Here is a 22,936-nt window from a genome sequence, read left to right on the forward strand (position 1 = left end):
CACGCCATCTCTCTGCGCTTACATGACTGTCGCACACAAAACTCCTGGATATGGAGACTTTCTAATATTGTCTGCTTCCTGTGTTCGCCTGCGCCAGCCCTGGTTCGCCTCACTTCACGCGCCAATCAGACAAGTCCAACCGTCCAGAAGGAGCAGCGGTCATGCACAATGAACAGCGGTCGGTGTTACACAAGACACGGCTTTGTCTCGCGTCTGTGAGACGGAGAACGCCATGTTACCCGACCACCATGTCGGGACGCGGGAGCGTGGGGTGAAGCCAGAGAGTAGCGGGGACTACGTACGGCTGACGATGATTGCGGCTTGCTCACCGGATGACACGGTCAAACATGCAGGTTTCAGCAATTCCCCCATCTCAGCTTCTTGCTAGCCGCCAGGCTATCGGCTGCCGTGGTAGCTGGTCAATTGAGCATCAGCGCCAGAATGTTGTGATTGTTGAACAGTACTCGCTACCTCCAGGCAAAACAACCCGAACGCCACACGGATAGTGAGTGGGTAACACTTCGACTGGCCTATGCGGCTTACTGCAGGTCCCTGACATCCTTGCTGCTATGAATGGTCGCACCCTTATTACCAGGCATCGTCTTGTCAACGACGGGCAAAATCATGCTGAGATGACGGCAACTGGCCTGTCCAACCACCCATCCCAGGCGCTTGGGCTTCCATTTGTCTCGGCCTGTGCGATGTACTATCCGCTGTCGCTTCACTATCTTCATGTTGGTGAGACGTCGTCTGCCTACGGGAGTCGGCACTGAAGCTTTTTAACAATTGCAAGTCTTGGGATACCCAAAACTGTGGAAGGCAGGTCTGCTGGGCCGGAGAGCGAATCACATGCAACGACTCGTCCCGGCTCTCGGCTGTGGCGGAGAAGGGTACATTAAGACGTACCGGAAAACCTGCGCCCTCCCTCTTCGCATGGGGGTGCAGCACCAGCTTCTCTACGTCCTACACCGGTACGTGGCTGAGGTGGCATGCAATGACAACAATCTCATTACAGTAGCCGCCCGACCCGAGTGAGCAGGACTACCGATAGCATCACCGTCTGATAAACAAGCAGATTACCAGAGCACTGCATGATCCAGGAGAGCGGTCAGATAAGCATCACATCATCACACAGGCTGTACGACACGTTGAGTCAAGTTTCAGAATTCGTCATTCACGACAACGGCAACTACTAACAGGCTAGAAATGCAACTCAGATATCCGCCCAGTCATTGCTATGCGAAAACAAGCGTACGCTACAGGAAAACAAGAGATATTATCGCAAGTTTTGAGAACGTTGCACAGGCGCGATCGGTGATGACGACTCCTTGAGTAGAGATTACCAAATTGCTTTTTCCGGCTCGTGCCCAAAGATAACGCTCACGTAACTGACAATCAGAGAAAACCATGACATAATCCGGAAAACGCCACTAAGAATATGCAAAAGTGCGCTCAACGCCGAGAGCAATGCGAAACGGTGTTTGGTAAAAGAGGAAAAGCATGCGCGCCGCGAGAGTCATGAGATCCTTTTTTGTCGAAAGCGTGGAAACTCTGTGTCACCTCAAAGCGAGTTTTCGGTCTTGACGAGCTCGTCAAAAGCATCTCGCCACTTGCGAACTTCGTCCTTTCCAGGCCTGGGGAGAGGCTTGCGAGCGTAGCCTCCGTATCCGAAATGGGCCATGAGGCCAGCTTTTGTGCCAATGATGCCGCCTTGGATAGCTGCCCAGTCTCCTCGGGCAACAATGGCCTGGAGTTTGCGGGCTTCTGCGAGTTTGCCAGCCTCGAACAGCTCGACGAGCTTGACGCATGCCTTGGGTGCGATGTTGGCCATGCCGCCGATGATGCCAGATCCGCCTGCAATCAGCGTTTGCAGTGTGAAGTCAACGGATCCGCCCATGCACATGAAGCCAGATCCAGGATCTGAGACAGTTGCAGCACGGGTCGCTGCCGCGATGCGGTTGAGTTTGCCGGTGTTTCCACAGGTCAACTTGCAGCCGACGATGTTGGGGTGTTGAGCCAACTCAATGATGACATCGGAGTTGAGATCCATTCCAGAGACTGCACCAGGGTAGTTGTAGATGAGAATCGGGATGGGCGAAGCAGTGGCTACGTCGAGGAAGAACTCTTTGACGGTGTCTTTTGAAAACAAGCCTTGGTAGTACGCTGGTGGGAGCACCAGGGCGTAGTCTCCGCCAGCAGAGGCTGCCTCCTCGCAGAGTTCGATGGCTTCCCGGGTGGACTGAGCACCACATCCGACGATTATAGGCATGTAACCAAAGCCTGCGTCATCGAGAGCCTTGCGGGTGGTGTTGGTGATGAGGTCGCGTTCCTTGTGTGATAGATGAACAGCTTCGCCGTTGGATCCTTGGGTAGTGATCCCGGCAACACCAGCTTTGGCTAGACGAACGGCGTGGCTGGCGGTCGTCCCGACATCAACATTATCCGATGATGGCTCGAAGAATGCTACGGTAGGAACATAGATGCCAGGAACCAAGGATCGTCGGATACCCATGTCGGCAGACTCCATTGAGCTGGTGTCGAAGTTGTTATATTGGCTCATGGTGTAGACGGATTGCACAGGGTGGTGGAAGTCGGTGTCTTGACTGTAGCTGTTTGCAGGAGAAGGTGCGTCGTGGTGCGGTGACATGATAAAAAGGTATCAAATGTGGACGTCCCGTCGACTTTTATACTAACAAGAGCTTGCAGAGAGAAGCGGTACTTTTGACAAAGAATAAGTGGAACGCAGCAACGACGAACGGAACGAATACGTCAATGGTTGATGGATGTTTGGTAACACCCCGAGGATAGTACAGGTACTTAAATATCTTCAAACGCCGGACACTTGACCTTGCAATGCGGAGTGTGGGGGTCCAGCTGACGGCGTCGTCAGGAGTGCTAGTGACGGCAGGCAAAGCAAGGTGCGTGAAGTGCATCAGAGAGGGAGGGACAGGCATCCTTGGTGACGACCAAAGGGGCGGTGACTCCCGCGGCCTGTTCGAGGTGCTGCATTGCATGTAGCCGATACCAGGCACAGCTGTTTGCGCTTAGCTGACAGGCGTGCGCGCGGCCAATGAACGAGGCGAGGGTCGCTGATTGAAGCGGCGGTTGCTTTTTTGCTCACGTTGCAGCAAGCGAACAGGGGGCCAGAGGCTGTGAACATCGGATCTTGGCCGGAGGTCAAGGGCAAGGGGGGCGCGCCTTGTGACGATCTTTTGGAATCCTAGTTGGAAGCTGATAGGGTAATTGTCGCCACAGCTGGCACCATGCGAAGGGTTGGCGGACTCAAAAGAGCGTTGATGGATACGGTTCGGGGGTGCTAGTGTGGGGGTGGGGGAATCGTGGCCGGCCTATTCGCATCATCTGATGCCGTTCAGCGACCCCGGCTACTCCGGTTTGCCCTTGGGTAACGTCGTGGTACCAGTCGGTCCAGCAGTCTGGAATCGGCGACCACTGACGACGTGCAGTAGAGCAATGCACAGGGCAAGAGAAACGATGGATTCCAGCGGTGATGCAAGACGTGGCAGACAGCAAGAAGCGCATGCTCATCACAAGGCCATGCAATATCCGGGCGGAGACAGTCATCGATATCCGACATCCGCAGCAGCAGGGCCACCAAGACGGACCAGAATAGCGAACTTATCAGAGGCATCTCATGTCTCATCATCACAATGCCTGGCCAGGATGACGACGCCGATCCCTGGCGACATGTCCCCCACGCCCATTACTCTTGGTGGCGGGGTCTGGCCATAGCTCAAACCTTGAGGCTCTTCACAATCTTCACGCGACATTGTTTCCGCAAGGGGGAGACGGTGTACGAGTCGTGCAGTCGACACGACATCGTCCCATTCGTATATCCACCAATCCGCACATGGAAAGTGTTTGCATCGCCGCAGGTGCAGACCGGTGACGAGTTCCAGCGCAAAGCATCACGCCTCGAACGAAAGCGTTGGCAGAATGTGCCGAGCGCCGTCCCGGCAATTGCGGTACGCAGGAAAGTCGTCAGCAGGTTCACCCGTTGCTCCTGTGTCCACAACCTAGGTTCAAACGCAAGAAGGGGAGTGCCTGGTACGACGCGTTCGTCGTACCTGATCCTCGGTGGATCTTGGTCGAGCGCCCCCACGCGATGCCGAGGCAGCTCGCTTCGGCACTCATAACACCGCGGAATTTTGCACCGGATGCTGGAACAGATCCCCTATAATCGGCACATCTCTTCGCATCCAATCATGTCTCCTGTTATTCACGTGTAGGTGCAATCCTCTTTGTTCAGTCTTTTCGGAATCCACACTCTGGCGGCACGAGGACGAAAAGTTTTCCTGGCGTTGCCGTAAGCCGTATGCAATCATTTGCGTAGCGGCATACACATATGGATCCCTCGACGACACTCTCTATTGCAGAACACGTGTAATGTTCGCGAGGACGCGCACAGCCTCGTCGCAAAGACGAGAGGCGAGCGTGAGCCGACCATGCAGCCATCAGCGACGACGCTATTACCCCACAATTTGGCGATCCTGGAGTCTTGTTTCCCCGCCTTCTTACCACGTTGGAACACCAGACCACACACTTTCAACCTGCCGCTGCACCAGGCCTCTGACTTGCATGACGCCCAGTCTCGCCTGCGATCAAGTCTTGTGTGTCATTTATTGCCTTTTCTGCACTGAGGCCCTGAAATCATGCACGTAATACTGGGTACTGCCGGCTTGGATGATGCCCAAAAACTGCCAAATCTCAAGCCATTCGCTCATTTTGCAGGGAATACGTCAGTAACGCCCAGTCTCTGCAGCCCCGCGGTCTTGCAATCATCATCCTTGAGGTACCTCTTGTACCAACCAGGGTAACGTTGCAGTCACAAGCATCAGGGGATGGCTCCCATCGCCTGTTTCTTGGCCATGGTTACTTTTCATCTCCACATGTGGATTCTAGTCCCACAAAGACAGCAAAAGAGCAAGGAAAATCTAGAAGCTCCACTCCACCATATGAAAAGTTCACCTTCAACTACTCCATCCAACAACCCGGCAACAACGCCGCACCACACTTAGTGCTGATGAGGGGTGAGGGGTCAGCCCACATATGCGGGTCATATGGGCAATGGGATTTACTGGGACCAGGATCTCGCCCCTTCCGAGAGCGATATAGTGAGCGGTGGAACTTGTAGTTTGATCGAAGGCCAGTGTCGTCAGCAGATGATCCTCCAGGGATGATTCCGGTGGACGTCACTTTGACACCATTCAAATGACTATTCTCTCAAGTCACGGGTTTAAGCAACAGAAGTAAAACTCGGTTGACTAGAAACTTGCACACCGCAAGTAAGGTATGTGTGTGTGTGGTAGTGGACATGTCCGCAGCATCAACACATGCATCGTTCAACTCCGCTCTAGCCTCGGTTATATGCAACGTTTCCAAAAGCGATGAGACAAGGTACGCTTACCGCGCGGTTCACTTCAGCTGTAGTTCGTCGATCTCTTGTCGACCGTGGGGGCCAACTGCTATCTACAGTTCACAGCAAGACGCGCCCGTCGTATAGCGGCAGTTGGAAGCGGAACTGGTTCGCCACAACGTGCCGTGCGACCCTGGTCCGGTCTCAAGAGCCTCAACCGATCAAGTCGAGTCGATCGAGTGGGATGTTGGGCTGGTCTCACGCACGCCTACCTGATGTAGCCATCGGCGTGGGATGCCAAGTATATCCAGACGCTTCCAACTCAACCTCAGTTCCGCAGTTGATATCTTCTCGGACACTTTTGCCTCCTCAACATTCTGTCGCGGAAATTGATCGGAGTGCTTGAACGGTGAAGACGGCGACTGATCTTGACACCATCCCACGCTTGACGGCCCTCGACGTTCCACGAATTGCGCAAACCGATCTTTCCCGTCTGACGAGGTACCGATACATGTTGAGTGTCATGGCGAAAGAGCTGGTATTACCTTACATTTACGGGTGTCTTGGCTGTTAGCTTCTAGACACGGAAACCTACGTCGTATGCGCGATTTACGAAGCTGCCCAGCGTCGTGTGCAGTACGAACCAGACGTCACGATACTCTTCGCCGAGGTCGACGGTGAGAAGAGTAATAAGGGTCGCGCGCCTTACGGCCGTGATAGGAGGACCAGGACGTGGTAATTCTCCATGCCCAGATGAGGCTTGAAGGCTTCCGATTACCTGCATGAAAGCAAAGAGGCAGTGCTCGTTAGGCATAGGGATCAAGACGGTCGCTCATGGCACGGATCTGCGCGATGCGTTGAGCCGAGACGGGATCTCACGTCTAGCCACGAGCTCGTTGTAGTAAGTCATACGGAGGTCGTCAGCTGCGTCGCGTGTGCGGCGTGTGTGCGCGTAGAGCGCTAAGGTCGATGGTCGCGATGCATTCCCAACAAGATGCGCATACGCAGTTGATTGCGGGAGTGCTTGGCTGATCCGCGGCCACGGAGGCATGCTTTACTAGCTTTGAGGTTTCCATTCCTATTGAGAGGAAAGCCCAAGAACGATATGCACGCACGAATATCGTCGTAGGTGATTGAGTGTCGGACATTGTGGTAACAAGAAAGCGATACCATGGCGACAGAAACGAACATATGCTCAGCTCCTCAAGATCAACCTGCTCGCCACTGCAGCTCGCCATGTCCGAAAGCCCATTCTCATGGTTTGGCAATCCACGCCCCGCAATCCACGTTTAGCAATTCGTACACGACACCCTACCTCACCAAGAAACCCTATACGTAATCCCGCAGCCAGACCCTCACGATCCCCCTTGATCCTGTTACTCAACCCAAGACTTCTCTAAACAAGATTCCCATTCTGGCATCTGCGATTACGTGCCGCTTTTCTCAACACCTCTTCTTGCTTCTCTCCTATGACATATTCACGCTAGTCGGTCCGACAACCTCTATATGTTCCACCAATCCAGAATATCCCGCCAATCCACTCGCATCGGAAGCTTAACCGAAACGCATATTCCCGCGATTCGCTCGCTTGTCGGTGTTGAGTCTCTTAGCCAACAACTGCAGTTCTCTTTACGCAAATCGTGGGGTAGCACACCCTCGTGTCGCGTGTTTGTTGGGATGCGAACAGCGTGTTGGATGCTGGCTCTGCAGGCGGGCGTTCGTGTTCCTGTGGTGTACGAGGGTGCTGGGTAAGGTGTACTCTATCGGGATCGAGGAGCTGAGGAGGGGTGAGGCTGTTTCTCCGATGTTCTCCGGTTGGGGGCCTGGTTCTGGGAATGTGAACATGCGATATGAAGACGTCCACGCATGTTTGGCAGGACGCTTCAGGATGGTCGAGCACGCCCTTTCTCTCTTTTCATACGACGCTAGGTGTACTAGATGTTGTATGTTCTGAGGCTCAATCACCATAATGAGCGTGGTGCCCCTCGATCCAAGCACGCAAGACGCATGAGCTTGTACACACCACTCATGCGACTGTATTCGCCTATACGTCGTTGGAGATTTTTGAAGACAGCGACTGCACTTTCTTCAAGGATGAGTATGCATCAGTCCTATAGTCCGCAAATACCACGGCTTGTATTACCACGACACAAGCCCAGAGCATCTTTGGTCTCTATTTTTCAACGCTATGCTGGCTGTTCTTGTTTGTAAGAAGGCGATCAACAATACTACAAAGAAGACTTCTTGTCCCTGCTGATTGTTGCAATACCGTCTCATTCGGGTTGTGCGCTTCGACCCCTCTGATTAAGCTCGAAAAAACTCCAGAACCACGAACTCTCGTCAACGTGACCATCCCTCTCTCGAGGAGAGGTGGCCAATAGTCGCTCACAGAACGAACCACTTTTTGTCTGCCATAAGCCAACACACTCTCAAACTCACCAAAGCGATCGCATTCGAGGAGCAGTAGTAAGACCATCACAAGACATACCTGTCGCTCGCATTCCATCGCTATACCATGCCGATCCTCACCACCACTCGCAACCTTTCACGTCTCACCCCAAGCCAACCTCACCTAACAATGCCGTCATCCACGCAGGTACAAGGGCCAGAAAGCCAAACAATCATACCATGCCCGGGGAAGCGGCTCCTCGCCCGTCTCCCAGGACCTTTTAGCGCTTCATAAATTTCTCTCTTATCCCCACGCAGTGGTCATTGTTCAAGGAAAGTCACGCGAACAGCAAGCATGCAATGCATCCGAACAACTCCATCACACATGTTGCACATCACATGCGATCGATCAGCGGCATACCTAACCCGCACAGCCTCGCAAACAAGCTAATGTCGCTGCCCGGAACGTGCGGGTTCAGGACCGCGCGTTTAACGGTTTATTAGTAGCGTGGATGACGACGGGTGGTGATGGCGATGGAGGGCGCGGGTGCGTGTGCGTATGTAGTCGTCATGCTGTGATGCAATGTGTGGGTGGTGCCGAGATGAGACCGTGAGATGTGCGGATCGCGGTTTGCAGGGACAGGGGGCAGGGGGTAGAAGAGATGGTTTGCTTGTAGTGGGGCGGTGGAGGTGGTGAGCAGCGGTTGGTAGTGTTTGGTTGTAACGAACTTGGTGGGTTGGTGTGAGAAGATGATCGCGGAGCTTTACTGTGGTTGCCGTCTGGGCGTACTGCGATGGGTTGATGACGGTGAACGGAATTGCCGCAATCTACAGCCTGCTCGTAGAGAACAAGACTCTCGAACGCGACGTGTCGATGCCCAGAGGAACACAGTAGGGCGAGGCATCTCGAGAAGCTTGCATACATATCACAAGATGCTGGATTGTAACAGAGAGACCTCGGAGGTAACGCAGACACACACCAAACTCTACACACAACAACCCTCAAGTATCCATTCCACCACCCCCTCCCTCTCAACTCTACAACTAGCACCCCGCACCCCCCTTCTGCGTCACCAACCCCAACCGCCACGGCAACGCATTATAACTCCCACTCGCCCCTGGATCAATCCCCTGATACAAGAACCTCATCCCACACATCTCCACCGTCAACGTCTGATCCACCGCACTCCTCACAACCTCCCCATGACTAATACTATCCGACCACCTGCCCCCCGGAAACTCCACATTCACCTCTCCCAAAAACGGATGCTCCTGCGTCGCCGCGAGCGCCGTCCAGTTCCCGCTTAGAGAGTTGGATGTCCACGACCTGAAATATCGTAATCCGCCCGGTGAATCTCCCACACCGATACATTCCACGAGTAAGAGATATGTACTATTCCCTACAGAATACACATTTGCAGCCTCAAACAAATCGTTTTTATTCGGCGCAGACAGCGCAATCACAGGCTCGCTCATGCCCTCTGGAAACTCTGAGACCGCCGTCTGGCTACGATACAGACGCCCGTTGTCGTCGTGCGAAAAGAGATGGCACAGCGCGGCGTCGCATATAACCCACATGTCGACCCAGTATCCTTGCTGCGGATTCAACAGCCCTTCTGCGATGAGTGCGGGCGTGCCGTTGGGGTAGAAGACTGAAGGCGCGGTCCAGCCAGCGGGGTTGGAGAGGTTGGTGTTGGTGCTGTATGCTGCGTTGCCGTTTTGGTAGATGAGGTACCAGAGGTTTTGGGGGGCGAAGAAGACTGTGAGAAAGGGTGTGTAAGTAAGTAGATCGTCCTGGCATGAAGAGAAGGGTGTCACATACAAACCTGTGGTGCAGCTCTATACCCCGTACCTATCCCGCTCTGATCAAGATAGTAAAACGGCGCTTCTGACGCTTTCTCGAAATCGGTAAAGTTGAAGTAGACAAGGTTGTATCCTTCTTCCTTCGCTGTGCTAGCAAAGACGTGGTATACGCCCTCGTACTCGATGATAGACGGGTCCTTGATACCCGCAATGTTTCTACCGTCGTTCTTGGGCGAGACGAGAATGCCGCTGGAGGTCCAGTTAAAAGAGCCAGGGGGACTTGTATCTTGTCTCGCAGCCAGGGAAGAGGAGGACGGAGATTGATGAGGCAGGTTGCGAGATAATGCCGTGGCGACGAGCGCCGCGCCAGCAAGGAGAAGTGAACGCATTGCTCTAGTCGGTGCTCGACAACGGTATCTAGCATGTCGAAGCGTTGTCTACACATTCTTTATATCCGTTTTTTTTTTACCAGGTTCCACCAAAGCCGAGGTGTGGACGCGAAAAGCTGGGGAAAGTGCTCGTTGACCAGGATCCATAGTAATGGCAATCTATCCGGGGAACCCCCCTCCCGGTTTTTCCGTCTATTTTTCCTCATCGATACGGTTTTATCTGCATGTAACAGACACTAGTCTCTGTATCAGGCTGTTTGCCCAAGATGTGCATACAAAGATTTTCAACGACGATATGTTTCCAGCTCCGTCCTGTCAATGCCATGCGGTGATAGAAGCGCGTAGCAGCAAACCTTCCCTCCTCACAACGACCGCCCAAACCGCTATACCCACCGCATCTCCACAACGTAAATTGCCAAAATCTTAGGCCACCGGGTCAATCACGGCATCCGGCGACCAGGTGCGTTTTGGGGAGAAACGTCCGGTCACGTCACGGAAGAGGCCGTTGTTCACCCGGTGGTTAAGAGCCAGCCTGCCGTGTTGACACTGGGCGACGATGATTGCGAGATGCTCCGGCGATCTTCTCCATGAATATGTGCTAAACATTCCTTCGTGAGCGTCCTTGCAGTGTACAAACCTCGCATATCTCGCCAACGCAGACTACGATCAAAATCCAATCATCACTCCATAGAAAAGCCATCACGTCACTCATCAAAGACACAGACTAATCTCACCATCTACAGCTTCAATTCTTCTTCTCATCCTACCCTTCCCCCAGGTTGAAAAACCCTCACCTACTTCCACTTTCACCTAGCTACCATGGTATAACGCAGCCACAGAAACCCAGGCACAACCCCAGTTAACGGAAACCCAGTGCCCGCCTTATATCACAACGACCCGCAAACCCCATTTTTTGTGAGCAAAAGGAGAGATAGTCCCTTCACCCATTCCTCCTCCAGAGGAAAAACCGAGTACACCAGAAGTACCGGTATTAAACTTTACGTATACAACAAGCTAAGAAAACCAAACGACAAGGAAAGGAAACGAAAACACAACAGAACAAGTGGTATAAAGAAAGAAAAGAGAGAGAGATACAAAGGAAAAGTAAAGACACAAACAATGGAAAGGAAAAGAAAAGAAAGGTAGCTAGCTAGCTAAAAATCAGTACATGGAAACATATCCAAGATGTTTCCTGACCAAACCAAAAAAGAAAAAGAAAAGGATTTGGGGTATGGAGCAAGCAAGAAAAACGCTTACCACCCCGCAAACCAAACCAAACCAAGGCCATGCGCCAGGCAAGGTGTGTCGTTAATAAAAAAAACGGTGGTGGGTATGTAGAGAACCAGAAAAAAAAGAAAAAAAGGTCGTGAACACATATACAAGGGCTCCCCTCCCACCTAAACCGCACTCTTCTTCCTCCCAAACATCGTCCTCGTCCGACTCTTATCCCTCCCCTTCTTCTCCGCACCCGCCACATCCCTCTTATCCCCTCTCCCCACCCTCTCCTTCTCCTCGGACCCATCATCCATATACTTCTCCTTATAAATCCAACTATTCCCCACCATACTAACGCCCTTCTTCTCCGCCATGCGATAAAACTTGGCCGCCTTCTTCATATTCTTGCGACACCCCACGCCCTCCGCATAACAATACCCGGCCTCAACAAGCGCATCCGCGTCGCCCCAATTCCCCGCAATCTCATAGCACCGCAGCGCCAAACTCTTGTCTTGCGGCGCCCCCCATCCATTCCCATAACACTTGCCCAGCTCATAAATCGCAACCGCGTACTGCGCGCGGTGCTGCTTCTTCTTGACCGCATCTGTAGCGCTTGCCTGTGCCTCGTCGTCGGCGACTTCAAGTTGTCCGCTGTCGACGGCGCGCCGCAGCCATTGTAGGGCTTCGGATTGGTTGACGCGCATGCCCCAGCCGTGGCGGCACGCGAGGCCGTACCAGAACATTGCTTCGGGGAGACCGGCGCGCGCGGCGAGACGGAGGTGGTAGGTTGATTTGAGGAGTTCGCCGGCTTCGTGGAGTTCGAGACCCATGTCGCAGTGCTGCTGGGGCGTGACTTCGCCGACGGAGCCAGCGGTCCGCGCGCGGATGGTGCTGTTGCTGGAGGTAAGGGACGGGGCTGTGTGTTGTTGTTGTTGTTGTTGTTGTTGCTGCTGCTGTTGCTGCTGCTGTTGACGTGCTTGGTCAAACGACCTTGGCGGAGATTCGGGCGAAGGAGGACAGGCCTGGCTCTGGTTAGGATTGTGCTGGCCTGGTTGATCCCATGTAATCTGGCTTTTGAAAAAGTCCTCGATGCCGACAGACTTGCGGTCGACGGCGCGGCCGCGGGGCAGGTTGAACCTGGTGTATGTGTAGGAAGGGGCGGGGTTGCTGGAAAAGTCGCCTGACCGACGGAAGTCCTCGCTTACCATGCTGACGGGTGTGTGAACCTGCTCGTTCGCGTAGTGTGCCGTGGGGCTGTCACTCGAGTCCTGTCGTAGGAGCTGATTGTCAAACGAGGGCCGCATGTTGACGCTCTCGTCTGACGCTTGTCGTGAGGGCCCGACGTCAGACCGTACGTCTAGCGACGGGCGGACGCTCTGCCGGCTGGTGGGCCGTGAGAAGTTGGGCCTCGAGAAGTTGTAGGCTGGGCGCGGCAGGCTGGAGCCGTTGGCCGAGTAGTCGGAGGCCGCTGACGGCGAGCGCGGTATCATCGTGGGGCCTGTAGCAGGCGTGAAGGGTGACTGCGCCCTAGACAGGCTAGAGCTGGGAGAGAGGTTGCGGTTCTGGTGTATGGAGTCATAGGACCCACTGAGGGACATGTCCTCGACTTCGTCGTATCCGGCAGCGAGAGAGTGGATGCTGGGTGACTGTCGCGGCGAGCGGTTGGAGTGGAGCGAGCTGGACGAGCGTGGGGGCAGTAGATTAGAGCGTGGCTGCGACCGCGGCTGCGAATACTGCGAGTGCTCGGAGCCGCCAGACGGCTTCCGCTGCGGGCTGAGGAACATGTGCGAGGCCGGGGCGGCAGCAGGGACGAGGGGGCTGACGGGCGTGGCTTCGCGCAGGCCAATGTGAGGCTCTACGGAGTCGGGCGAGTGCGACCTGGGAATGTCGAAGTAGCCCTGTGGAGGAGTGGCAGGACTGGCCTCGGCAATGGTGGCCATGGGACTCTGCAGCGGCCCAATGGCATACTGGGGCTCGGGCTCGTCCATGCCAAACTGCGGGTAGTACGACTGGTGTCGCCTGTCCGAAGCCACCTCGTGGCGGGGCGAGGCGTCGGGTCGGGGCGACTTGACGGGGCCGGCATCTTCGTTGGGCGAGTTGACGGTCGAGTTGGAGAGGGAGGAAAAGTAGCCGGGGCGGTTGCCAAACTCGTTCTGGATGGTGAGCGGTGCAATGCGGCTCATGCGGCGGCCGTTCTTGTCCTGCTGCTCGAAGCGCTTTGCAAGCAGGCGGCCCTGCAGCGCGAGGGCGTCGAGAGGGGAGAGGGCGGGCGGTGCATCGCCGGTGCGCGGGCTGGGCAGGTCGGAGCCGAGCGACAGATTGCTCATGCTGGCGCTGGCACTGGCGAGGTTTCCGAGGCCGAGGAGGTTGCCGTTGGTGTTGATGTTGTTGTTGGTGGTGAGTGTCTTGGTCGAGGTGGTGGTGGGCGGGTCAAAGGACTGGGAGCGGAAGTCGAGGCCGCCCGGGCGCTGCTGTCTGTTTGCCATGATGAAGGCGGACTAGTTCATGGGACTCTCTGCAACGGAAGATTGATGACGCTGGGCCGTCATGCGCGCGATCGGGCAAAAGAAGCCGCCTGGGGCTGTGTTGGCCGGGTTTGGCGGGAAAAGCAGTCGCTGGGTGTGGTTGTGGTGGTGTGCAGGGAGTGTGTCGGGGTGGTGCAGATCGGTGCAGTCGACGGCAACATGGACCAAGAAGAACAAGAAGAAGAAGAAGAAGAATGAATTGATTGATTGATGTGCAGCGCAAAGGAGCGGATTCGACAGCAAGCGTCGATTGATGGTGTCTGCAAGGCCCGACAGCAGCTGGGACGGGGGACGAGTGCGATATGTTCTACAGCGCCTCTAGCTCTTTGTCGCGTGCAATAATAGCCAAACTCGACCTCCTGAAACCCAGACGAGGACCGGGGATGCTCCCTGCACGCCAATAGGATCCCCTACCAGCAGTCGGCCCTGCATGGCGTCCTGCGTCGACGACGTTGACCCACCGCGCCGTCGCCCTGACACAAAAGCCCACGCCCATGCGCCGCTGCCAGCAATTGGCGGCCCAGCACATGCTGCTCATCTCATCTCATCGCGCCCTGATGCCATTTGCCTTTTGCTTTTCCACAGCGCCCGTACCAAACTCACCCAATCTCCCTCACCCGTCACCTGCACAACGAGCCACGGCTCCGACTGCCTCCCGTTTCACCTGTACCCCCCCCCCTCTCGGATAGCTTCCGTTTCGGGCGCTGCCCGTCAATAGAGTGGCACTCGCTTCGCGTCACCTCATCTGCTGCTGGCACGTTGTGGAGCGGAACAGGTTCCAGACTTCTTGCTCATTAAACTGCTGCCCGTCCTGCGAACCACTGTTCCCGCAACACTTCCTGCTTGCGTGTGTCAAGAGCTGAGATTTTTGCCTATACACGACTTGTCCACTGGACGAGCCTTGTGCCTGCAAATCTAACGCATGCAGGGAACAAGTAGCTGAGACCCTATTGCCAAGACCGCGCTCCAGGGGCTTTTGCGTGATGCCCATCTACTGTACTGCTCGCCCTGTGCCAATAACTACTCACCAATACTCGCAAGCTGGCGCCTCGTCAAGTCTCCTCGTAGTCGCTTGTCCTTCGTATTCAGTCGGGCTATGACGTTGCGTGTCGTGATTCATCTCCACATTCCCAACTACCCTCCCAGCATCACCCTAGACACTCGCATCGATCCTCTCCCACGATTGCAGTTGCACGCTATCCTCTAGCCTGGGCTCAGAGGCATCGTCCAGCGATACACGTTTTAACCCCATCATCCACCCCACCAGTCCCGCCGGCACCCAGTTGCCCACAACATCATAAGCCACACTGCCGCGCCCAACGCGCCACACTGTCCTCGGCCGCCGCTGCGTCAGCGCATCAAAGACGCCGTTGTGCAGTTCCCGCAGACTGGAGCCGTGGTGGTGGTTGAGCAAGCCCCGGTTCTGTGCAACGCGCGTCTGGGCCTCGAAGTTGTTTGCGTACAGCGCCCGCGTCGTTGCGGGCCACGCATGGGGGCTCCCTAGTCCGCGACTCTGAAGGTGATGTTTTGGCCCCACGTTTGTGAGATCAAAGGTGCCGAGATGGAATTGCAAGACTTTGATGCCGAGGGTTCCTAGTTCTGCGCGCAGCGACGCAAGGAACCCCTCGAGTGCGCTTACAATGGTTGTTTCTACGCTGTGGAAGGGCGGCCGAAGTGACGCAATGATGCTGGGTGTGAGCATCAGCACCCGCGCCTTGAACTCACAGACGGTCGGGAGCAGCGCTTGCGTCACGGCGATGGTGTTGAGCACCTTGGCATTCAGCGCGTCGGACCAGAGCTCGGGCGTTACCGTTTCCACGGGGCCTGTAGGGTAGATGAGGTCCGGCACCAGTATGACACCGCTTAGGTTGAGGTTGTGCGGGCTCGCCCCAGCAAAAGCAACGTGCGGCTTTACGAGAAGCTCGTTGAAGTTGCGGATGGCTTCCTTTGTGCCCATGGTGTCTACGACGTCCAGGTGCAGCGGCCGCACATCTGCTCTCGACTCGCTGAGGACCTGCTGCTCCTCGTCCATGTTGGAGCACACTATATATACGATGAAGCCGCGTCGCTCGAGGTCTAGAGACAGCGATCGCACAATGGGCGAGTTGGGCGGTCCAGCAAGGACTGTCGTCGTTAGCCCATCTGTCGCCTTCCTCAGCAACCACAATACTCACCAACGACTTCCCGCCTCGCTCCGTTGCTTGCGCGTGGTGCCCGTCGTTTGCGATTGTATTTCTTCTGTTCTCTCCATACCAGAAAACTCCCCGTGCCGACAAACGCGACGATGGCTGCCGTCAACGCTCGGTTTCTAGACACCCAGTCCTGCAGGCGATGCAGATAGGCACCGGTAATGGGATGCGGGGGCGGAGGGGGTGGCCGTGGTCTTGCACGTTCTGGCAGCCATCCTTCAGGCAGACTCTTCTTGATGTATCCGGCGACATGCGCAAAGTGCGCATCCGTGGCATCCCATATCGATCCCGTAAAGCTGCGGACGTCCTTGGTGTACTCGGATATCTACACATGCGTCAGCGAGTCGCAAGTAGATTGCTACGCTGTACTCACCACGCCCAAGATCTGCTGATCGTCACTCGACATGATGGCATAGAAAGAATATATGCTAGAAGATGCCCAGTCCTGTTCTCGCGATGCACAGAGTCTTCAAGGTTGCTGCGGAGGTCATCGCAGTCCGCAGGTGCACTACGTCAAGCACTGACTCGCGCAATGATCTGCGCAAAATGGACCAAACTCGCCTCCAACAAGGTTGCCTTTGCGCCACCCTCGGTGAACGTATCTAACATTAGCATCCATATCGCACCAAATATGCGCGCTTGCTTGCCCTGCAGAGGGATCGCCCTTCATCTCGTTTAAACCCTAATAGCAAGTGATCTGCCTTTTCCATGAGACAACACTCCTATCAACGCGGCCTTGCCATCATCAACCACCGAATAGCCGCGTGAATAGCTTACGTGGCCGGCGTCGTCGTTTGCCTCTTTTCCTAGACTTTCGATTGCGAACATTCTCTCCTCTTATCCGCGACGCTGGCGCTCTCACTAATCTCACCCGTGGTCTCCTTCGTGGGTCGCAGCGTTTATTCAGCCTCGCGCGCTGTTTACAACAACAGACCAACAGAACCACTCTCTACCCAACCACGCAGAGCCAGCCGGCCATCCAGTCCAAACCTGACCCCTCCACCGCCCCAAGACCCGCCCAAAAAACCATGAAGGAGATTGACGCCCACTTCGACGCGTACGAGCACTTGAAGCACCTCCCCCGCGATGGCGACGCCCTGCACATGCTCCGCAAAGCCGCCTCCATGGTCAAACCCATGATGCGCAAGCGCGGGTGGAAAGTGCGAACGCTGGCTGAATTCCTGCCCGACGAGCCGCAGCTGCTCGGCCTCAACATCAACCGCACAGAGCGCATCTTGATTCGCCTCCGATACCACCACGACGCGCGCCAGTTCCTGTCCATGGAGCAAGTCACCGACACGCTGCTGCACGAACTCTCGCATATCGTCCATGGACCCCACAACGCGGATTTCAACAATCTCTGGAACGAGCTGCGCGACGAACACCAATCACTCCTGTTCAAAGGCTACACAGGCGAAGGCTTCCTGTCCCAGGGCCAAAAGCTAGGCGGGCGCCGCGTCCCCCTCGACGAAATGCGGCGCCAGGCCAGGATCGCGGCCGAGAAACGCAACCGCACGTCTAGTTCCAGCAGCGCCGCCGGTGCCAAGGACGGAGGACATCGTCTGGGCGGCGCGCGCCCCGTGCAGCGCGGCATCGACATGCGCAAGGTGATTGCAGATGCGGCGTCGCGTCGGAATAGTATCACGGATGGATGCGCGAGTGGGAGCGCCAACGCGGGGCGATTGGTTAACCAGCAAGAGCAGGAAGGGTTCCGTACAAAGGCCGAGCAGGACGATGCGAATGATTGGGCGATTGCGCAGGCGCTGCAGGATCTCATGTACGATGAGGAGATGCAGAGGCTGGGTGCGCCGACGGGGAATGGCGGGTTGACGTGGGATCCTGAGAATGGACTGGGATTCGATCGGGATCCGCCGTCGCGGTCACAGAGTGCGAGTGAGGCGGGAGGTAGAGGTGTAGGCGGAGCATTGGCGTGGTCGAGAGAAAAGGGATTAACGTTCGACCACCACCCTTCTTCTTCTTCTTCTTCTTCACCTTCGACGCCGCCAACGAACCACAATCGTTCCACAGAAAGCACCACGCATCCTTCGCCGGGCCGCCCCTTGTCACGCTCCGTCACGCAGCCACAATCACCACCCGCATCTCTCTCCTCCCCCCCTCACCACACTCCCCAACACCCCTCTACCAAAAGCTTACCCCCAACCCCACCTCACTCCTCTCCCCCTCTACCCCCAAATACCTGGGCCTGCCCCCAATGCACCCTCCACAACCCGCTCGACTACCTCGCCTGCGCAGCCTGTACCCTCGAGCAGCCGCCCCAGCCCATCCCCGAGAACCGCCGCTTCGCGTCCTCGCACATGGGCGGCGGCGTACCAAGTCTCCCGAAACCGCCACCGCAGGTTGGGTTACGAGGGCAGGCGGCGACGACGCCGTTTGAGCCCGCGAGGGGGAGGTTGGGGTGGAATTGTCTTGAGTGCGGGACGTTTATGGAGACGCAGTGGTGGACGTGTAGTTTGTGTGGGACGATGAAGGCTGAGAGTTAGGTTTGGGGTCGGAGTTTTGCTGGTTCTTTGCGTAGGGATGGAATGGCGTTTTTTTGGGGGGGGGAAGGACATGACATATATATATATATACCCGGATAATTGGAAAGGCGCATGAAGACATGTTCACATGCATATAGATTAGGAGATCTTTCCGTCACTCAACTCACAATACTATTAGTAAATTCTTGCACGAGCGTTGTTTTTGTACTCGACGGTTACTCTGGTTGTTTGTTGCCACTTACACAAAGCTACGACGGGAAGACGCCAGAAGTCTAGTGCAGCTTCTGTCATCTAACTGTTTGCTACAAAAAGAACGTGTAAATATAGTAGCTTGCTTGTCTGCAGCCAGACAACTCTACATCAACGGAGAAACCAACCTCGATAGAAGCTTGTACAAGGTCTTGAGGACTCTACTCCTCCTTTAACTATATAACTTATCTTACTACATCCCCCACACACACACGTAATTTGCGTTACGTCTAGCATTTTTGTATTGCAAGTCAACTATTAATCGTACGAAGAGAGGTACAGTGTAAATAGACAAATTCGTTGCCAAGTCATCACCTTACTTAGCTAGAAAGCTTGATTCAAACAACTAACATGGTCGCGGGACGAGACATGTAAGATAGTGTAAGAAAGGACCCGCAAACACGACGCGTCAGTAATCCACATCTCCGGTTCCGTTTTTCTAGAAGAGATGGAGAGAAAGAAGAATTACGAAGCAAGCTTCGTTGACAAGTCTCAAGTAGTAATTGTAGTAAACAAAAATACGTATCAAGCTGTGACTATCCAATTTCAACACCCTTACAAGTCTCCTATAATCTATACAATTCTATAAACCATCCTATAATATCCATCAGACAGCCAAAAAAGAAAAAAAAAGAAAAAGAAACAGCTATATTTTCTACACACATTTTCCATGTCCATGCATCTTCTTCCAAGACGCCTCGAAAACAAAAAAAAAGAGCTAGAGATTCATATCTATACACATGTAGTAGAGAATCAACTTCTTATCATCGTCGTCGAGCAGAAACCGACCACCCTACTCCTTCTTCTCCCCCTTCCCACCCATCCCCTCCCCCCTCATCGCCCTCTCATCCTGCTCGACCCTCTCCGCCGACCCCCCCGCCGCATCCCCCACACTCGCCTCCTTCTCGCCACTCTCCTCAGCCGCCTTACCCTCCACCGGCTTCTCATCAATATCCTCATGATCCTTGGGACTCGCCGCGGCCTTATTCTCCACCGTCTCCGTCTGCTCATTCTCCTCATTAATCAGCTCTTGTTGCTCCTTGAGCACCTCGAGCCTCTGTTTATTCGTCGCCGCGCCTTCTGCATTGCGCACCTCCAGATCCATCTCGTGATACAGCTCCTCTGGTATCGACGACAGCACAGCCTGGAGCGCATCAATCTGGGACGTCATTTCCGTTTCCTTACCCTGCGCATACACAAACGCGTTGGAGAGGACGAGCAGCGTAGAGGGGACCCCGTGCTTGAGACGCAGATCGAGCCAGCTGGTCAGGTCGTCGCGTAGGCGGCCCGGAGACACGCCGTAGGTGCGGAGACCGCGGCTTGCGCAGGCGGTTTGTAGCTCCGGCACGGAGAGCGACTCGACGCCTTCGTAGGCGATGGCGCGGTCGTCGCGCTTGATTTGCCGCATGCGCACGCGGACTTGGTAGCGCAGGAAGTTGTCGGTGCCGAACGAGGTGATGTTCATGTAGCGGCAGATGGACACGAGCTGGGGACGAGACAGGTTGTCGAGCGTCAGGTCGTCCTTGAAGATCTTGCATACTTTGATAATCTCGTCGGGTGTGGGCTGCTCGCCGGTAGTGCGCACTTTGCGGAAGAACTCGGTGAACTCTTTAGATTGCGCGTTCTCGGCGGAAACAGGGAGACCGGTCTCCTTTAGTGTTGTGCGGAGGAACTCGCTGACGTCCTTGCGAGTGGCCCGGAGTGTCTGGGCTTTGGTGTCCTTGGCTGACTGGCCCTCGTAGGTGCTGGGCAGCATGTTGGGGAAGAGCTTGAGGGCTACGGGGAGCAGCAGCTCGGCAAAGGGGACGATGACGAACGGCAGGAAGGGTACCAGGCGGGCAAGGTCCTGTACGGTGCGTTGTAGCTGTCGACGCTCACGGCGGGTGAGCTCGTAGCCCGCGGCCATCTTGAGGGCGAGTTTGGAGCTGATGCGGACTTCGAAGCCAAGCAGCTTGGTGCCGTCCCAGTAGTGCACCAGCTCCTTCTTGACCTTTTGCCAGACGGTCAACTTCTTTTTCTCTTCCTCCTTTTTGGCCAGCACCTTCTTCTCCTCCTTGGTCTCGGCAGCCGACTTCTCCACCTTGAGCTCGCTTAATGTCTGGACGTCTTGTGCGTGTGTCTTTGGGTTGGCGGTGGCGCCCGACTTGGGGATGAGGGGGTCGTGTTTGTCGGCGCTCTGTTTCGACTGCTGCTGGTTCTGCTGGAGCAGGTGCTGGCTCGCCTGCTTGGGGTCAAAACCAGGAGGCGGGTAGTTTTGCGCATTGTTGGATGACGTCGACTCGGTTTGCAGGGCGCGCAGCGGGATGAGGATGCGGATTGCGGGCGAATTGCTGAGCATGGGGCGATGGGCGCGTGTAGTCGTCCTGATGCCCGCTCTGTAGACTGCGGGCGCTGCCCTCGAAGCAGTGCGACGGGCGTACATGGCGCCGCGTCGTGTGTAGGGAGTGACGTGTGTTGTACAGGAATTAAACGAGATTCGTGGTTTTGATACAGAGTCAACAGCGGACGAAGAAAAGAGATGGTCAAAGTCAGAGGACGTAATTGTGTGCAAGGAGTGGAATGATGCAGCTCTGAGAAAATGGCTCCGCTGACGTTGCAGCGTCTTCGGTTCGGACTTAGTCTCAGGGACCGCCGGGGGCGATCTGCTGGCCGAAGCTTGGTCGCCACCAACGGTGCGCGCAAGTCATTGGACTGACACGCATACTCGTCACGGCTAGGAACAAACCGGAGGCCTGTCTAGATGCGCCACGGGACGCTACAGGCAACAGCACTCGCCTCGGGTGCGCGTATGTGGCCTTGACAAAGTGTTGAATGCGATTACTACAAGTCGGCATGTCATGGGCAGTGGCCGAGGCGTTGGCGTCTCCGATGGTCGCAGAACAAACCCCAGTGCGAATTGAATGCCATGAATGCTGGGCCGTCCCCTCACCTCCACGCCTATCCGCCGGCAATCCTCCTCTGCCAGCTTACTAGGTGGAGACTGTACCTTCTCCCGTCACTTGTCTTGCACCTAAATTCCCCGATCCTCACTTGGCGCATTTTTCGCCATGGAATTCTTCTAACGTCTGCGAGCCTTTGGCGGAGCCTCGAGCTTATTCACGTACCGACTGTACCGACTGTGACTTGAATAAATATCACGGCATATTTAGACCCGCGACTACAACCGTCTTCGCGACACGCACATCCTCCATAATGCCTATCCAAAGGCTGTCCAAAGCCGCCAGAATAATACTGGTCGGCGCGCCTGGCGTCGGCAAGGGCACCCAGACCGAGCGCTTGATGAAAAGATTCACTGAGCTCTCGGCCATCAGCTCCGGTGACCTGCTGAGGAAGAATGTGCGCGAGCGGACGCCCCTCGGTATGTGTGTCGTTGTCACCATCCGAAAAAGTACTGACTATCGCAGGCATACAAGCCGAACACACGATGAAATCCGGCAACCTCGTCCCCGACGCCATGATCCTGCGCCTCATTGTCAACGAGCTCACGACGCGCGGGTGGATACGAGACAACGCCCTGCGCCCGTACGCGCTCAACTTCAGCTCCATGGACATGCCGGAAACTACCGTAGACGCAGTCATGATTCCCTCCGAGGTACGGGCGCCGCGATACACCTTTTCCAACCGGCCGTCTGCCTCCTTCATACTCGACGGCTTCCCCAGAACCGCCGTGCAGGCGATCCAGCTCGACAACATTGTGCCCATCAACATGGTGGTCAACCTCAACACGCCGAGCGATATCATTATCGATCGCATATGCAACCGCTGGGTGCACGAGCCCTCGGGACGGGTCTACAACACGACCTTCAATGCGCCAAAGGTCGACGGCAAGGACGACATCACGGGTGAGCCACTGACGCGGAGAGCCGACGACGACCCGGAGGTCTGGAAGGCGCGGTTGAGGAAATTTAAAGAGAACAACGAGCCCCTGCTTGAGCATTACGACAAGCTGGGTGTACTGTGGACAGTCAACGGGAACAGCAGTGACGAGATTACTCCACGGCTGTTTGACGAGTTCAGCAAGCGCTTCGGCGCCGAGGACTGATGTAGGATTATGTAACAATCAGGTCGGCTGGGTATGGCCATGGTTACGGGTATGGTTGCGGTCATGGTCACGGTCGGTTATGGTTCTATGGTTAGGCCACGTACGATACCTATGTTTCTCTCATTCAGACACGACGTGTACGCGTGTTTGTGGACAGTCGCACTTTCTCCATTCACCGCGCATGTTTGGCTCGCATAAATACACGGCGGCCATGCACTCACTATACGCTATTAATCATTTTTTACAAACCACAATCACTGC

The 22,936-nt window shown here is 55.4% G+C and overlaps 6 protein-coding genes across 6 annotated transcripts; 2 read left to right on the forward strand and 4 right to left on the reverse strand.

Annotated features, from left to right (window-relative positions):
• Positions 1-1,154: 1,154 nt before the first annotated feature.
• ACET3X_006403 (uncharacterized protein) lies at positions 1,155-2,779 on the reverse strand. The gene has a single exon (XM_069452868.1). It carries the CDS (start codon positions 2,645-2,647, stop codon positions 1,562-1,564), a length of 1,086 nt encoding a protein of 361 aa, XP_069305171.1. The 5' UTR covers positions 2,648-2,779; the 3' UTR covers positions 1,155-1,561.
• A 7,905-nt stretch (positions 2,780-10,684) lies between these two features.
• Positions 10,685-13,978, reverse strand: ACET3X_006404 (uncharacterized protein). Its single transcript, XM_069452879.1, has 2 exons — positions 12,375-13,978; positions 10,685-12,191 (listed from the first exon to the last, which is right to left on the reverse strand). Exons 1-2 carry the CDS (start codon positions 13,653-13,655, stop codon positions 11,352-11,354), a joined length of 2,121 nt encoding a protein of 706 aa, XP_069305172.1. The 5' UTR covers positions 13,656-13,978; the 3' UTR covers positions 10,685-11,351.
• Positions 13,979-14,847: 869 nt separating this feature from the next.
• Positions 14,848-16,289, reverse strand: ACET3X_006405 (uncharacterized protein; the record flags this gene model as incomplete). The annotated part of the gene is made up of 3 exons (XM_069452890.1): positions 14,848-15,818; positions 15,869-16,208; positions 16,257-16,289. The coding sequence occupies 3 exons, from the start codon at positions 16,287-16,289 to the stop codon at positions 14,848-14,850; spliced, it is 1,344 nt and encodes a 447-aa protein (XP_069305173.1).
• Positions 16,290-16,911: 622 nt separating this feature from the next.
• Positions 16,912-18,278, forward strand: ACET3X_006406 (uncharacterized protein; the record flags this gene model as incomplete). Its single annotated transcript, XM_069452901.1, has 2 exons — positions 16,912-17,788; positions 17,965-18,278. 2 exons carry the CDS (start codon positions 16,912-16,914, stop codon positions 18,276-18,278), a joined length of 1,191 nt encoding a protein of 396 aa, XP_069305174.1.
• An 846-nt stretch (positions 18,279-19,124) lies between these two features.
• On the reverse strand, positions 19,125-21,221 carry ACET3X_006407 (uncharacterized protein). The gene has a single exon (XM_069452912.1). The coding sequence runs from the start codon at positions 21,053-21,055 to the stop codon at positions 19,427-19,429; it is 1,629 nt and encodes a 542-aa protein (XP_069305175.1). The 5' UTR covers positions 21,056-21,221; the 3' UTR covers positions 19,125-19,426.
• A 248-nt stretch (positions 21,222-21,469) lies between these two features.
• ACET3X_006408 (uncharacterized protein) lies at positions 21,470-22,918 on the forward strand. Its single transcript, XM_069452923.1, has 2 exons — positions 21,470-21,991; positions 22,038-22,918. Exons 1-2 carry the CDS (start codon positions 21,826-21,828, stop codon positions 22,673-22,675), a joined length of 804 nt encoding a protein of 267 aa, XP_069305176.1. The 5' UTR covers positions 21,470-21,825; the 3' UTR covers positions 22,676-22,918.
• Positions 22,919-22,936: the final 18 nt, after the last annotated feature.

The sequence above is a fragment of the Alternaria dauci genome, chromosome 6 (genome assembly GCF_042100115.1).
Source record: "Alternaria dauci strain A2016 chromosome 6, whole genome shotgun sequence".
Taxonomy (NCBI): domain Eukaryota; kingdom Fungi; phylum Ascomycota; class Dothideomycetes; order Pleosporales; family Pleosporaceae; genus Alternaria; species Alternaria dauci.

What these genes read in the sequence shown, in the direction of transcription:
- ACET3X_006403 (XM_069452868.1), bottom strand. Translation starts at nt 2,647, where the DNA reads ATGTCACCGCACCACGACGCACCTTCTCCTGCAAACAGCTACAGTCAA.
- ACET3X_006404 (XM_069452879.1), bottom strand. Translation starts at nt 13,655, where the DNA reads ATGGCAAACAGACAGCAGCGCCCGGGCGGCCTCGACTTCCGCTCCCAG. An exon ending in TTCACACACCCGTCAGCATG is followed by an intron (nt 12,192 to 12,374) that starts GTAAGCGAGGAC and finishes AACCAGAGCCAG; the next exon opens with GCCTGTCCTCCTTCGCCCGA.
- ACET3X_006407 (XM_069452912.1), bottom strand. Translation starts at nt 21,055, where the DNA reads ATGTACGCCCGTCGCACTGCTTCGAGGGCAGCGCCCGCAGTCTACAGA.
- ACET3X_006408 (XM_069452923.1), top strand. Translation starts at nt 21,826, where the DNA reads ATGCCTATCCAAAGGCTGTCCAAAGCCGCCAGAATAATACTGGTCGGC. An exon ending in GCGCGAGCGGACGCCCCTCG is followed by an intron (nt 21,992 to 22,037) that starts GTATGTGTGTCG and finishes TGACTATCGCAG; the next exon opens with GCATACAAGCCGAACACACG.